The 17,488-nt window shown below is 39.2% G+C and overlaps 1 protein-coding gene across 1 annotated transcript in view; it reads left to right on the forward strand.

Moving 5' to 3' along the window:
- C6 (complement C6) overlaps positions 1 to 2,673 on the forward strand; it is a 97,490-nt gene extending 94,817 nt beyond the window's left edge. Inside the window, exon 19 of the mRNA XM_047766473.1 lies at positions 2,180 to 2,673. Coding sequence (XP_047622429.1) covers positions 2,180 to 2,364 — 185 coding nt within the window. The 3' untranslated portion in view covers positions 2,365 to 2,673. The remainder of the gene's footprint in view (positions 1 to 2,179) is intronic.
- The last annotated feature ends 14,815 nt before the right edge of the window (positions 2,674 to 17,488 follow it).

The following is a 17,488-nucleotide window of genomic DNA, read 5'->3' on the forward strand; positions in this document are numbered from 1 at the left end:
GTGTTCTTGATTACGTTGTGTACTTTGCTGCTTTTTTCCCCCCTCTGTCTAAAATGAAATGAGAAAAAGTTTGAAATGGAATTCCCAAGTAACAAGAAGTTCACTTTTCAAGTTAGAATGCAATATGCTTCTAAAAGAGTTTATGTTTATGACTATTAAATGTTGTGTCAACTTCAAAAATATCCACCATCGACCGAGGGGAGGGGATTTATTCGATAAGCCCCATTTAGTATCCAGTATGCTGAGGTCAATGTACAAAGTGAGGTGAGGGGTACGATGATAAAGGAACTTTGTACCCTCAAATTGCTCATGGTTGTAGGAGAGAGAAAAGTCTTCTGACCTGGAAGGGTTTCATAAGGGTGGAAGCCTGAGAACCAAGTGTAGGGGAGTGCAGGGGGGATGCATTATTGGAAGTGATGGGAAGGGCCTTGTTGTGCCGATAGTATGAAAATTACTCTTGCTAAGAGCATCTACACCATAGCCATACTGATAATGTGGTGACTATGGCCTTTCCACAAGGCTGGAAACCTGACATCTTCTCTAGCAGTGGAACAGAGAAGTTACGTTACCTGTCCTTCACCAAACCCTATAGTTTCCAATAATGAAGACTTTCCCAACTAGAATCTTCTCTGGCTGGTTGACAAAAGATGTCAAAGGGAAACTCATGCTTTTTTTTTGTGAAATGCTTCCTACCAAGGACAGGAAGCTTATGTGCTTATGAGTCTCTCCCCATTTCCTTTCCCTACTGGCTCCCATCAGTTAAGACACATGAGAAAGAGCTGGTATCTGTGAAAAAGAAGCTAGAGCTTGATTCTCAGGCTGACTTGTCTATTTTGGCAACATCAATTATCCCAGATCCATCAAATACATCTCTTTTTGAATACTGATACCTGCACCCCAAATCAGAATTGAAACCAACTGATGGAGCAGAATTCATTGAGCACCTTGTTAAGAGTTGAATGGGACAAACAGATGGATGAGTCATAGTTACTGCTCTCCAGCAAAGCACTTATAACTGTCTTGAGGGAAAGACATGAAAAGCTAACAAGAAACAATAAAAATGTAGTACTGACAAATTTGCACCATTAAAGTTTGGTTAAAAAAAAAACATTGGTGTGGGGGTACGTGGCTATGAAATGCTTCATGAAGGAAGCAAGACTTGTATACACTAGACATGCAGGGGGAAGAAGGAAAGAACACATCATCCTGCAAAAGAAGGGGATGACATGGGCAAAGGACAAAAACTGGAGGACCCTTGGAATCTTGATAGGGAAATAGAGGGAGTCACTCTCTGGATGGAAAAAGTAGAGAAGATAATGTTGAGAGGGGATGTTGAGGATCTAACTATGGAGGACCTTGGACTAAAACATGCATTTATATAAGTAAGCCTATGTCCCTTTACTCAAAATTTATTTAATATACTTAGCTTTGGTTACTTTACCCCTAAATAATCATTTTAAAACTCTTTAATGAACAGCAAGATTTATAGGAACTATGAAATGATTGAGTGGTTTTGAAACCAGGACTCATAAAAGAACCACTCAATTTAACCTCTTATTAAATATCCAGACTGCCAGTCATAACTCGGGAATATTCTGGAAATATACAAACAAATGTGGCACTGAGTTATAAGAGCCCAAGCCTGCGAGTCACTTATGATGTAAAACCTGCCTCTACCACTTACTAATTTTGAGACCATGGGAAAACCACTTAACATCTCTGAGCCGAGTTTCCACATCGGTAGAATATCAGTGTTCATACCGTTTGTTGTGAGGATTAAGCAAAATAAAATATGTAAAGCTCTTGTCGTATTATGTGGTTTCTTAGTACATGCTAAATAAATGAAAACTTATTTAAGTGTTCTCAGGTGGTGCCAAGGAAGGACAGACTGAAGACATTGTGGCAATGGATGGAGAGAATGTAGCAACTGTTTGGATGTGGACAGTGAGTGAGGGGGCTGTCAGGACAGCCCAGCTCCTGCATCTTACTGGGAGAGCAGTGCATTCTCCTCTCTTACATCCAGATCACTCCATTCAACCACAGTTGGGTCCTTGGGGTCATTGCCTTTGTTCCAGCATTCTCATTCATTGCCACCAAAGAGCTCACTGTTCTGGGGACAAGTTAGGTACAATCAAACCCTAAAGAACTGTGGTGAGTCGTGCTATCTCTTTCATTGCAGCCGCCACCTCCAAGTGCATCTGCCTATTGCCCTTCCAGTGTTTCAAGGGTGGATACCAACACTACTGCGTCAAAATGGGATCATCAACGAGCACAAGAACCATGAACATCTGTGAAGTAGGAGCCATAAGATGTGCCCTCAGGAAAATGGAAATACTTTATCCTGGGAAATGTAGGTCTAACTGAAATCTTGATAAACAGATTTACTGTCCAAAAATAATCCCTACAGAGATGCTCTTGTATAAACAGCAGACTGCCACATCCAGGAGTTACTGACATAAATTCTTTTGTGTTAGTTTCATGTAATTATTCTCCCTGCTTCTTGTGTCTTCTCCTCTATCCAATTCTAGTCCACACCCCTAGGTAATAACTTTCACATCAGTCTAGTAAATTATTCTGTTCATGTGGCACTAAAATGATGGCACTTCTAATGACCTTATGAAGTACAAAAACCTTAATGTTCTTCAATGAATCAATAAACATAGAAGTCTCGAACTGCTTATAAAATACATTCTTGAAACTGAAACTTCATGCATTAATTCGACAAAAAATTGTGAATGTCTACTATGTACCCCAGTACTGTTTAAAGTGCTGAGTAAAACACACGAAATCCTTTGCCCTCAGGAAGCTCCCATTCATGTGGAGGAAGACATACAAAATATAAAAGAAGCATAAAATTATATAGGATGTTTGATGGTAATAATTGCTACGGAGAAAACAACATAGGGAAAGGTGAGTCCCTTCCTTAAACCTCATCTTACCACAAGGAAATATGCCATAGTTAATAAGCATCAAGTAAGGATGACTGGATTCAAGTGGAAATTGCTTTCCTTAAAGTAGTTAATCAACTTCTGGAGTTTTCTCCTTCTTAGGAAACTTTGCTTCATCTAAAGTGCATCATAAACCTTTTAAACTACACTGTTTGATGGATAGAAAGTCATCAAAGAATTTTAAGGGAATAATTTTTAAGCTAAGTCATATGTTTTATATTAGCCCATACCAAGTAAACACCCCTCTCTAAGGTGTCATTTGGAACCGAGGAAGAGAAATATCTTTGGAACAGTGGGTTTTCAAGCATGAGTATACATTGGAATAACCTGGAACATTTGTTAATACAGATTCCTGAGCCCCACCCCTTGTTTCTGGTTCAATAGCTCTGGGGTGGAGCCTGGGAATTTGTATTTCTAGCAACTTTCCAAGTAGTTTTGCTGTTAATGATCAGCAGTGTCTCATTTTGAGACCACTTAGTCTAAAAATGGAGCCAACCAACAGCTAAACCAATTACTAATGTAATTGATCTCAAACTGTTAGCCAGCCAGTCTCCGAGCAGGTGAGTGGAAGCAGATTCCCTTCCTCTAAAACTCACTGGGATTCCCACCCAATAGGAGGAGGCTATGAGTCACTGCCACCTAGCAGCACCCTCATTAGCCTTGTACATTAAATGTCACTCCTCTTCCATCTCATTAATCATAAGATCGTGGCAAAAAATCTAAAACATCTTACAGTTTCAAAGGAGAAGTATGAGGAAGGGAAAAACCTAGAAACAGAAAACACATTTTCCTGATATAATGGCAATTGAGTGGGAATTGTTTTTTGCCCTGGAGTCAGTAACCCATCTTTTTTCCCCGATCAGGCCACATCACTCCCTTTTCACTACAAAAGTGATGCAGGCCACTCTTGAGTCAAGAAACTGCTCAGGACTGACTTGGTTCTACTCTACCAACTCACATCAGCCCCACAACTTTCCAGGCCATACAGCAGTACTGGGAGAGGATGGGGAACCATGGGACCAGCAAGCACAGGGGCCAGTGCCCACAGTGAGAGTCCTATTACCTCCCAGAGGTCCCTTTCCTCCCCTTCGTGTGGAGGACGAGTATGCTGCAAGTAACCATTGAAGCCAAGCAACCAAAGCCTTAATAGAGTCATTTGCTGGGGCCCCTACATCCAGAATATACAGTGCTGTACTTGCTGGCTGGAGGCTGTGGAATCTCAGAGCTGCCAGTGGTGAACAGATTGCTGGAGAAGGTTCTGGAAGGATTCATACCAGGGGAGTTACCTCTTACACGAACATGAGAATACTTCCTGCCTAGGGCATGCTGAAGGCAAGGTGCTGAGCTCTTGGTCCCCACCAAAGTGAGAAGGGAGTGGTGTGGCATTACTGTGTAAAAGATGGGTGCAGCCCTTTCTCCATCTCAGTCCCACAGCTTAGGCAGGGAGTGAAGAACTTTGGTGGTTCTCATGGCTCCATAGAGAAGAGCACAAAGAAGAGGAAAGACAGGTGCTCTGAGGCCATCCTGCATCTTGGACTTGAATCTATGGAGAGCACCAAAGGAGATGTAGCTACCTCTCTCTCCGGAAGTTCTGGGGACCACTGTGAGTAGGAGTAAAGCAAAACGCCACCACAAGGAAACCCAGAGGCCACCAATAACACAGAAGCAGATTTAGCAAGAACAAGTCTGGAGAAGATATCCCATTTGCTGACTGTTCTATAAACTCCTGCCGTCTCTCCTAGTCCACTTCAACACCAGAGAACCAGACCCAGCAGATGCAGGGGCTGAAGGTGTCCTAGAATGAGACATGCTTCTGCCCCATGTCTATGAGGGGCTAGAAATGTGCAAGAACAGTCCTCATCCATCCCTTACCACAGTCCTATGACCCTCCAGCCTGGCTGATGCTAAAGGTAGGGACGGATATGAGATGTAAATTGGATGTGAGATTAGAGATTTAAACTGGACTGACTTTTAGAAATAGTAACTGACCAGAAATCTGTGTGGTCTGTTCAAGACTTAATTGAGGCAAGAGAAAAATGGGATTTGGCAGAATATAGAGAGAACTATAATTATTATTAATTTATTACGGCTACCATACAAAGTACCACAAACTGGGTGGATTAAAACAGTAGAAACATATTGTCTTACAGTTTTGGAGGCTAGAAATCTCAAAGCAATCTGTCTGCTGGGACATGTTCCATCTGAAAACCATAGGAGAGAACCCTTCCCTGCCTCTTCTTGCTTTTGGTGTTTACGAGAAATCACTGGCATTCCTCGGTAGGTGCATCACCCCAGTCTTCACCTCCATCATCTCATGGACATCTTCATTGCCTTCCTTTTGTGCATGTCTGTCCACCCAAATCTGCATTATCTTATGAGGACAGCAGTCTTGTTGGATTAGGCCACTCTAATGACTCATGTTATAACTAGATTACATCTGCGAAGCCCTAAATAGGGTTTCATTCACAGGTACCAGGGGTTTGGACTTCAATTTACCTTTTATTGCAGATACAACTCAACTCACAGCACTGTGATTGGGGAAAAAAATGTTTCCTGTTTATACTCCATATTACATTCAAAGGTTTATATCTGCTATTACATTCATATTGTTTGATTAAAATTAGTCATGCTTGCTTGCCTTAAAGTATTTTATTCCTTTACTTATAGCAGTCTTCCCTGTTAATGGTGATTAGTTGGTGTTTTTACCACTTTATTTACCTTTGTTTCGAAGGAATTTTTGAGTGCACAAATCCATTAAAGTTGGCTAATTTGCATTCCATTTACCAGTTGAATTTCTCCAAACACTGACATTAGTATTAATATAGCAATTTAATACAATAAGTGTTAAGAGCTAGTGATAAAATTGTCATCATGAAGCAGAGAACAAAAATAAACACATTAAACACCTGGGATTTGGACCTAGAATCTCCAATGCTGTTCTAGAAGATTAAATATATTCTAGATCTAAGGTAAAAAGCCTTATCCTCTTAGGCTATTAGAGATGAATGCTAAGCAATCAAGCTTATGGCCAAAGTAACTGGAAACCAATTCAGATCCTTTTTTTTTAATATGGACTTTAATTTTCATTCATTCTGCAAGACATTGACAAAATAAATGAGACCCCGCTCTAAAGAACTTAATAAATACACATGCTATATGTCTCAGATGTCCTCTAAGCAGAAGTCTGAGACTATGATTTTTCCAGTCCTAACCAAAGATTTCCTTTTTGGCCATCTTGAGTAAAGCTCACTAAATTTTAGACCAAATTGTTACTCTTTTCACTCTTTCTACAAAAGCCTGCAACTCCTACAATCAACATTCCTTAGTTCTAAAGACCAACCTCTTCTGTTGTTTCCAGAAGAGCACGCACAAGCTGAAACGAATCCATGTCCCTTCCTAAATTCTCATTGTGAGTAATGAGAACCTGGATGGTGTTGGGCACCAAATATCCCAAGGCTTGATGAATTGGATTCTACATGCCTGGCTGTCGCTAAGGTCACCTTCATTCTTTGGGGAACATATCATTCATGTAATCAATGAGGCATCCAGCTTCTAACCAAACAAATGGCTGCAGAATTATAGTTGGATCCATCTTATGTTGTGAGCATGAGACCGGCCACTGCTACACTATTTGTCTTCTTGACAAGTTTTGGCTGCACAGCTTTAGCTCCACGTGTCAAATGTCAGTTAGTAGAAGTGCGTGTCACTCACCAAAGGACTCCAAGGGATGGACAATACGTTGAGTATCATGCTCACAAAGATCTATATGGAAAGATGTTCATTGCAACATTATTTATAACAGTTCAAAAGGATAGAACCTAATATCCAATAATAAATTATGCTCCCTCCATATGATGAAACAGTATGAAACCACCTACAAGCATGCTTTTAAAAAATATTTTTAAGGATATAATAAAGTTAAAAACCAGACTGCAATGCTATGTATGCTTCATACATAGCATGCTAAGCATATATAGCACTGCATGTATATGTATACATGCCTTTGAAAACATACATGCACTCCTATGTTCATTGCAGCACTATTCACAATAGCCAAGACATGGAAACAACCTAAATGTCCATCAACAGATGAATGGATTAAGAAAATGTGGTACTCATACACAATGGAATACTATTCAGCCATAAAAAGGAACAAAAGAATGCCATTTGCAGCACATGGATGAAACTAGAGACTCTCATACTAAGTAAGTCAGGAAGAGAAAGACAAATACCATATGATATCACATATCAGGGATCTAAAATATGTCACAAATGAACCTATCTACAGAAAAGAAACAAACTCATGGACATGGAGAACAGATTTGTGGTCGCCATGGACATGGAGAACAGATTTGAGAGGGTGGAAGGGAGTGGGATGGACTGGGAGTTTGGGGTTGGTAGATGCAAACTATTGCATTTGGAGTGGATAAGCAATGAGATCCTGCTGTATAGCACAGGGAACTATATCCAATCACTTGTGATGGAACATGATGGAGGATAACATGACAAAAAGAATGTATATATATGTATAACTGGGGCACTTTGCTTACAGCAGAAATTTACAGAACATTGTATATCAACTATAATTTAAATTTTTTAAAGCAAACAAAACATTGCATGTGTATACATGCCTTTAAAATTGTGTGTGGAATTTGGAGTTGTTTTTATTATTTTCTTATTTATATTTTCCCGTGTTTGCTCAATTTTCTACAATCATCATGCATTTTTTTAAAAAAACATAATTCATCACAAAAATCATTGTTAAAATGTTCTCTTCTAGTTAGGTAGAAAAAACACCTCGTTAATTCTGCTTTCATAGAAAACTGATGATAAATTGGCCTTGGAATTCAAATCAGATTAAATGGTTTGGATTTGTGCACTTGAGGCAGGTAGTATCTTTCAGCTGGATGTGTAAGCACCACATGCATTCATTCATTCACAAACATTGTCTGACTCCTTGCTAGGGCACAAGAGTTAGATCTACAGCTGTGCAAAGATTTTAGAGGTTTACAGTGTACTGGGAATATTTTAAAGGTATACCTCAACCAGTAATACGCCACAATAGGAAGTGATTTAAAAACTACAGGTACAGATAACATCTTTAGGGAATTAAAAAAAACAACTGGGCAGTTAATAAAATAAAATCAAACCTAAATTCTCAAAGTTTTATAGCAGTTGGAGACAGTGAGTAACCGAATTTGTACAAACATCTGAGACTGTTTCCTCATGTGAAAATGGGAACAATACCAGCTAACTCACTATTATTATTATTAAAAACCAATGGAGAAGAGTGACTGGACTTCTCCCTTTACTTCCTGTCACTTGAGACATTTCCTCTATTGCCATTCCTGCCATTGAAGCATGATTTATTAAGTTGCCCATGAGCTTACTTAGACTGTTCAGGGGAGAGAAATGGCTGGAGTGTGCAGACTAAGTATCTCAAATAACCAAGCTGAAAAAACAGGCTTGCTGTTCACTGTCCTCATGCAGGGATGCCTGTGACAATCAACATCAGCAACAAAGGTTTTAAGTTCTTTTTAGAATGAATCACTCTTCAGGACTTCCCGTGTGGGTCATAACATAACTACTTGGCGTTGCTTCTGCAGTGGCTGTGGCTCAACCCCTGGCTCAGAATGAATCACTCTTCATACCAAATAAATGGAGATGACCCAACGTTTGCAATTAAAAACCTGACAATCTACAAAAGGAAAGCAATGTGGACAGAAGACCCATGATTAGAAAGTGGAGAGGAAATTAGACTGGGCAGCTGGAAATACACTCCAAGAATTACTTGTTTGAAATCACCCGGCCAGTATGCAGCCACATAGTAGATTCAAAAAAGGTAACATTTTACCTAAAACATGACCCTTAACATGAGGGGAAAAAACATGGCACAGTTCAAAGTCATGAGATGAGATTTTGTCGTCTTTCATGAAGCTGTATATGTAGTAATACCAGGGGATAAAGCACCACCCTAATGGAAGCATATCCATTTTGGTTATAACAACTGAAGATTGATTGCTGCTTTGCAGTGCGTCCTCTTCCTTAGAAAGGCAGTGATACACACTGACACATCTTTGCAGTTGTCAAAAATACTGCTCACTATGGGAGTTCCTATTATGGCTCAGCAGGTTAAGAACCCAACATAGTGTCCATGAGGATATGGGTTTGATCTCTGGCCTCACTCCGTCGGTTAAGGATCTGGCGTAGCTGTAAGCTGCATCATTGGTCACAGATGCAGCTGGGATCCCGTGTTACTATGGCTGTGGTATAGGTCTGCTGCTGCAGCTCCAATTCAACACCTAGCCTGGGAATCTCCATATGCCATAGGTGTGGCCCTAAAAAGAAATATATATATATATATATACAGTCACCAGTCTTGCTGGCTCTCCATCCCACACCTTGTAAGAATGTACTTCTTGGCCCCCAGAGATTGGAGTGCCAAGGTAATTGGTTCTGACCAATAAAATGTAACCAGAAGTACATGTGTAGCTTGTGAACAAAACATGAGACTGCTGGCAAGAAGATTCTCCTGCACTCTCCCTTCCCTGCAGCACATTTGAAATGGTTGCTCCTCCATCAGCCTGAGTCCCTGAGTCACTATTAACATTAGCAGAGTTCTCCATACTCCATTGAACTTCTATGGGCATGCTGCATGAGCAAAATGTAAACCTTTCTGTGATTGGGGGGTGTTATATTTGTTACATCACTACTTAGCCTATTTGTCTGATGCTAACTGAAACAGATGACATGATGACACTGGAAACTGATCTCTTTCACTTGCCCAAAATACATTCCAGAACACTCAGTTTCCTGTGGACATTTCTGAGTAAATAAAATTGCTATTGCTTTGAATACCTATAATCACTAATATGCTTGGATGAAAAAATACAAGACAAATTAAAATTAGGAAATGGGAGTGATTATATTTAGTTCTTAAATGCATTCTTAATTGCATCATCATTTTATAGAGAAATTGATTAGTGGAAAATTAAAGTTAAAAGGAAATAAATCCTTACATGAAGAGTTTACCTGCTAGGACTAAAAAGAAACATAAATGCAAAAATGATGAACATACTTTTGAGAAACTCCTTATTATACTCAGGAAATTTTTTTTAGAATCTTAGGAACATTTAATATTTTTAAAAGCATTTCAAACTTAATTAAATCTACTTCATATTTCTTGATTACCAAATCATTCCTATTATGTTTCATGCCAATTGTTTATCAAAACTGCATTCTAAAGAACTTTGGGCATTTGCTAATGATGCAGAAATACAAAAATGGATTCTTCATTCCAATTTCTAATGCTTGAATATAACAAAATCTAGTATACTTTAGCAGGTGATATTTATTGCCCTTCTCCCCCAAATTTATACAGCTCCCTGCCAATAGCCAAAGTTTCAGAAGAGGTTGGTACCAGTCCCAGTACCAGACTTAAGAAGTAAGCCACCATTGGTTTAAGTCAGTCATTGGAGTTCCATTTCTTTTCCCCATGTGGTTTGGACATGTGCAGGTGAGGCAAATCTGATGAATGAGATGTGAAGAGCATCTTCTGGAGCACTTCTTAGAAGAAATTTCTCACTTTTCAAGATTTCATGGGAAGATATGGTCTCTTCTGAATGTTGCCATACCTGAATGGGATGCTTGAAACTGCTGCCACCATCTTGCCACCATGAGGAGGTTTCCATTTGTGGTCTAGGTCAACGTTTGGAAGAGGTTCCCAGTAGAGACAAAGAAAAAAACCCTTTGTGGATCCTTTGTGAAATCATTGAGCCACTGAATTACCCAACTCTGGAACATCCATCCTTCTAGTCTTCTTGTTATAAAATAATACATTTTCTCCATAGCTTAAGATATTTTTGAGTTGGGTATTCTGCACCTTACAGCCAAAGGTATCCTGATTCAGAAATAAGTCGTGTTCTTGAGGTTTGTACCTTCATGATGCTGGTAGATTGATTGTGTAGGTTCTTTGTTTTAAAATGGCTATAACTTTTTAAAAAATGGAGAATGCCCTCTCTTAGTTAGTGATTCTTAACTTGCATCTAACAAAAGGAAGATGAACCTTCAGAAATGGAAACTCATAAGGCAGCAATTTAAATGTATAATTAATTTCTTCATTATTTCTCAGAAGAACTAAAGTCACCTCTAAAGCTTCCCAACTAACCAGTAATTAATTGTAGGTCTCTTGAATACTCATGACATATTTAATTCTCTGAGGTGAAAGGGAGACCTAAATCTTACTAAGCCACTACTGGGTGCCAGTATCATCACATAAGTATTTTATTTAGCCCTCACTGCCACCCTAAGACATAAGTATATGGGCCTCATTTAAAGATGACGAGACTAGAGTTCCCGTCGTGGTGCAGTGGTTAACGAATCCAACTAGGAACCATGAGGTTGCGGGTTCGATCCCTGCCCTTGCTCAGTGGGTTAATGATCCGGTATTGCCATGAGCTGTGGTGTAGGTCACAGATGAGGCTCGGATCCCGTGTTGCTGTGGCTCTGGCGTAGGCTGGCAGCTACAGCTCCGATTAGACCCCCAGCCCGGGAACCTCCATATGCCGCGGGAGCGGCCCAAGAAATGGCAAAAAGACAAAAAAATGAAAAAATTAAAAAAAAAATAAAGGTGATGAGACTAAAGATCAGAGATCAGAGTTACCTGCCCAATGTCTATAGTTCATAAAAGCAGGGACAGACTTTAAACTTTGCTAGTCTAACTCAAGCACTCAAGAGGCCAACTATACTGTATCAATGCTATATTTATTGATTTTATAATTATGCTGTGGTTATTGTAATGATTACATAGATAGCTGCAAATTATTTGATATGTTTCCATTAAGATGTGAGGTCTACTTTCCCTCCCCTTGAATTTTGGCAGACTTATGACTGCTTCCACTAATGAAGTAGTACAAAAGTGATGTTATGTGACTCTGAGGCTATCAAAAAAGGCCTTAAAGCTTTCACCTTGTTCACAGAAATACTTGTCCTTAGTGCCCTGAACTGCCGTGTATAAGTCTGACAATGCTGAGGAGACTCAAGGGAGGAAACCAAGACACAAAGAGAACACTCTCTGACATCAACATCATGAATATTTTCTCAGGTCAGTCTCCCAAAGCAATCGAAATTAGAGCAAAAATAAACCCATGGGACCTCATCAAACTGAAAAGCTTTTGCACAGCAAAGGAAACCCAAAAGAAAACAAAAAGACAACTTACAGAATGGGAGGAAACAGTTTCAAATGATGCAACCGACAAGGGCTTAATCTCTAGAATATATAAACAACTTATACAACCCAGCAGCAAAAAAGCCAATCAATCAATGGAAAAATGGGCAAAAGACCTGAAGAGACATTTCTCCAAAGAAGATACACAGATGGCCAACAAACACATGAAAAAATGCTCAGCATCACTGATTATAAAAGAAATGCAAGTCAAAACTACCATGAGATATCACCTCACACCAGTCAGAATGGCCATCATTAATAAATCCACAAATAACAAGTGCTGGAGGGGCTGTGGAGAAAAGGGAACCCTCCTGCACTGTTGGTGGGAATGTAAACTGGTGCAGCCACTATGGAGAACAGTTTGGAGATACCTTAGAAATCTATACATAGAACTTCCGTATGACCCCGCAATCCCACTCTTGGGCATCTATCCGGACAAAACTCTACTTAAAAGAGACACGTGCACCTGCATGTTCATTGCAGCACTATTCACAATAGCCAGGACATGGAAACAACCCAAATGTCCATCGACAGAGGATTGGATTCGGAAGAGGTGGTATATATACACAATGGAATACTACTCAGCCATAAAAAAGAATGACATAATGCCATTTGCAGCAACATGGATGGAACTAGAGAATCTCATCCTGAGTGAAATGAGCCAGAAAGACAAAGACAAATACCATAGGATATCACTTATAACTGGAATCTAATATCCAGCACAAATGAACATCTCCTCAGAAAAGAAAATCATGGACTTGGAGAAGAGACTTGTGGCTGCCTGATGGGAGGGGGAGGGAGTGGGAGGGATCGGGAGCTTGGGCTTATCAGACACAACTTAGAATAGGAGATCCTGCTGAATAGCATTGAGAACTTTGTCTAGATACTCATGTTGCAACAGAACAAAGGGTGGGGGAAAAAATGTAATTGTAATGTATACATGTAAGGATAACCTGACCCCCTTGTTGTACAGTGGGAAAGTAAAAAAAATTATTAAATAAATAAATAAATAAATAAAACTATCTTTCGGGATTCAAAAACAAAACAAAACAAAAAAGACACAAAGAGGCTGGTCAGCAGGTACAACTTAGCTTCTGAGATATTCCCATCCAGACATCAGACATGTGAAAGAAGAAGGCTCTAGGCGGTTCCAGATTCTGATGATTAAGACATCTCCAGAAAGTTGAGTCTTCCCACTTGAGACTCCAGGCAGCTTAAAGCAGAAGCAAGACATTTTCCACTAGTCTCACTCCAAATTCCTGACCCACAGAATCCATGAGCAATAAAAAATAGCTGTTGTTTTACACCATTAATTTGGGACTGCTTTGTTACAAGCAATAGATAACCAAAATAATGAGGTAAAAGAATGTCTCTGTGTTAGGAAATATACAGTGAAGCCTATAGGAATAAAGGATATGATGTCCACATCTTATTACATCTTTCTTTCAAATGTCTCTGGGGGAGAAAAATATATATATATATATATGAGAGAGAATTATTAAAGTGGCAAAATGTTACAAATTGGTGAATCTCGTTGAAGTATATATGGAGTTTCTTGTGTTTTTCATGAGACTTTTCTGTAAATTTGAAACTATTTTAAAAAAATTTAAAAAGAGAGAACTGGTGAGCTTTCTACCATAACATGTATGAGACATTATACCTTATGAAAGCAGAGCTAATAACCCAGAGCAATATCTAATTTTCTATTGATGTACATGACACAGACCACCTCACCCCATTTCTAAACATCAGTATCAGTCTGGAAGGGAGACACTCAGAAATAAAACAGAGCTTCTTTTCACCTCAGAGTGAGGGACAGTCACTTAAGCAGAACACAGGACCGGGATCTTCCCTGGAACACAGGACATTTTAACACGTATCCATTTTCTGTCCAAAATGGGACTTTGTGACTGCAAGACCCAATTATGGTGTGCACCCCAAAATGCCTGCTTAAATAAGTATTTAAGAGATAATGGGCACCCAAGACACTGAATAGGGTTTCCCACTCTTCGAGAAGAGTTGGATGCTCTTATAAAGCCAAAAACCTAGGTAAGAACATATTAGAAAAACAAAGCAAGCTGGATTCTATTAAACTATAAACACGAATCATTCAGTACTCCTGGCCTGGCTGCACTTACAGGCTGACAGCAGCTCATCCTTTAACACTGAGCATCAGTGACCACAGCCCTGATTGTCCACAAGCCTCAAGTCCTTTATAACAAAGCCTGAGCAGAAAGAGGTTAATAGCAGAGCTCTGAGGTCAAAATTGCCCATTATAGGCAGCCATCTTCTTCACTTGATCAATATGCCCATTTTACTCAAGACTAGAGATCTCATTTTTCAGATTGTTGTGACTTTCTGCTCTTCATTCTAGACAATGCCTTTAGTCTTGGGAGGACTTTATTGCTCACCTCCCTTCCCTAAGAGAGTGACTGGGCAGGAAGAAAGAAGGAAGACCAAGTTCAAGCCCAGGCTCTTCTGTCAATACAGGGGCACTGGAATCAATGACCATAAGACGTGTCTTCAAGGAGCTATAGGCAACTGAAATGAGAGTAACCCAGGAACGTGGCTTGGGGGTCTTCAGTCACTGGAAACCATCCCCTTGGCACTACAGGGCTGGCCAATAACATGAAGAAATTCTCCACTATGCCTTTGTTTTCACCTGATGCTGCTGCTATAACAAATTAGCATAAACTTAGTGGCTTAAAATAACACATATTTATTATTTTATGGTTCTGGAAGTCAGAAATGCAAAAAGGATCTTACCTAAAAGCAAGAATTGCATTCCTCCTTATGGCTCTAGGGGCAAATCCCTTTCCTTGTCATTTCCGGTTCTAGAGGTCTTCTGGGTTCTTTGGCACATGGTTCCCTTTCTCAGTCTTCAATGTAGAAATATTATCACTGCAACCTCTGCTTTGTCATCACATCTTCCTCCTTCTCTCTCTTTCCTCTTCACACTTGCCCTTAGAAGAACCCCTGTGACTACATTGGGTCCACTCAGATAATCCAGGATAATCTCCCTATGTCAAGATCTTGAATTTAATCACCTCTGCAGAGTTCTTTTCTGCATGAAGGTAACATAATCACAGATACTTGAAATCAGGACATGGATATCTTTGTGGAGCAATTATTCTGTCTACCACATCTGGTGCACTTCAGATATCATTAGCCATAATAGATTCAGAGTTCTCCATGAACTTTGAAGGTTTTTGTTTTTTTTAATTAAAGAGAAATCATTTTACCATGCAGAAAACCAATACCATGCCTGCACACTGTAAGAGTATCCTTCCCTCTTTGCTTCTGACCCCGTAACATGGGACCAGAGCTGCTAGAACCCTCCAAAATACTTGGATTTGAATATTATCAAGATTGTATCCTTATCACATATTTAAGTTTCTTTATGCATTCTGCTTTATTCTCTGTCTCTATAGATGAGATTTAATAGAAAACATGGTAGCCAAATTTTAAGGGAATAATAAGTGGATAAATTTTGGTTCTCTGAGTCTCAAGTTCCAACCCTAAGAAAATCTCTCATTAATCCTGCTTCAGTAAGAAAAATACTTCTAGATCAATCAACTGTGATTAGAGGGCAAGGTCATGCAGAGCAAAGCAGCTCTGGTATTAGTCCCGTGGGAGAGAGAGAAAGAAAGTGAGAAGAGAGAGAGAGAGAAGGGGGGTGTGCATTTTTCTTGAGACTGTAGTTGTTACCGTAACTAACAAAGCAGTGCAAGGCCGCAAGTAAACTTCAAAATTTCCACTGATTTACCAGAATAAAGGGTCTTGAATCAGAGTAAGGACACTTCCTTTAAAAAGTGGAGACATTGTTACCACAAGAAGAAACCTCCTAGTAGTGGTTCCCAAACCTGGTCAACATCAAAACCATTTGGAGAGCTTTTGAAAAATATTGACAACACCCTCACCACGTCCTGCCCCAGGCTACTAAAATAGAATCTCCAGAACTTTAGTAATAGCGCACACTTAACTAAAACTCAGTCATGAAAACAGTTTCCTATCTGAGCCAAGGCAGGCAATTTGTAACAGGAATCGTATTGCCTCCCTTTTCTGAGTCCTTGAACACAGGTGCTAGTTTCAGCTCTGTCCCTCTCCCACTTTCTGACATGCTCTTTAAGACCTCCACACATTTCCCAGACTTGTGCCAGTGCAACAAGATCATATGGCTACCGAAAACTTTTTCTGAGTTTTTTCCTTTAAACACTGTGCTTGAGTCCTCCAGCGTGTCTGAGTGCACTGGCTGACTCTAACTTTGAGCTCGGGAATTACAGAAATCCACACCCACTGGTAAAGGGAACTGTTCCATTCCCACCCATAACTTCTAGAATATTTACTGCTCTAAAACAGTGAGGGATGAAGGAAAAATAAGGAGAGAAAAATGGTGGAGAGTAAAATGAGAGTACTATGATAGACTGAAATGAAAGAGAAAAGAATGGGCCATGTTACAGGGTAAGCAATTTATCCCATAACTCAAAAGTTGATGCCAAAGATCACCTGTATCAAAATCATCTCAAGCAGCACTACTGGAAGAAATTGTCTGTGAATTATTTATTATGGTCTCCAAAAAGGTAATGAGCTGGCACCAAAATGTAAATCAACAAACTGCTAACTTCATCCACAAAGTCATGCTACAAAAAAAAAAAAAAAAAAAGACTAAGCTCAACAGTGTAAATAGTAATTAAATTAAATTCATATACACTCGGTCATAGGCTCCCTGTCCCATGAAAACCAGCAAAAGTTAGTTCTCAGGAGACACTTCAAGTATACTTGACTTAGACTACTTGTTTAAATAGCAATAGCAATAACGGTAATGATAATATACTTAACATTTACTCTATGCTTCAGTGTTGTGCATAAAGAGAGAGTGGAAGATTTATTAGTTGTCTACTAAAATTGATAGCAATATACCTGAGAAAAGGAGCCATGCTAAAATCTGCTTAGTAAACCACAAAATAACTGGCACAGAGCTATTGATACAGCAAGTTATCAAAATATATTTAATTGAATAAAGTAAAAGCATAAGAGAAATAAATGAAATGGATTAGAAATATAAATTTAGAGGTCATCTACTAGTAACACAAAAAACCACAGAAGTAAATAATTTCCCTAAGAGAATAAACCCAGTTCTCTTTTTTGAATTATTCATTCACTAATTCATTTCAGCATTTATTCATTTGTGAGCTCACTCAAAGCATTATTAGGAACAAACATGATTCTTATCCTCATAGAGCATAAATTAGTATGGAAGAAACAGAAAATAAAATAATTACTAATAAATAAGTTATTACATACTTCAATGAGA

Source organism: Phacochoerus africanus, chromosome 1 (genome assembly GCF_016906955.1).
Source record: "Phacochoerus africanus isolate WHEZ1 chromosome 1, ROS_Pafr_v1, whole genome shotgun sequence".
Lineage (NCBI taxonomy): Eukaryota > Metazoa > Chordata > Mammalia > Artiodactyla > Suidae > Phacochoerus > Phacochoerus africanus.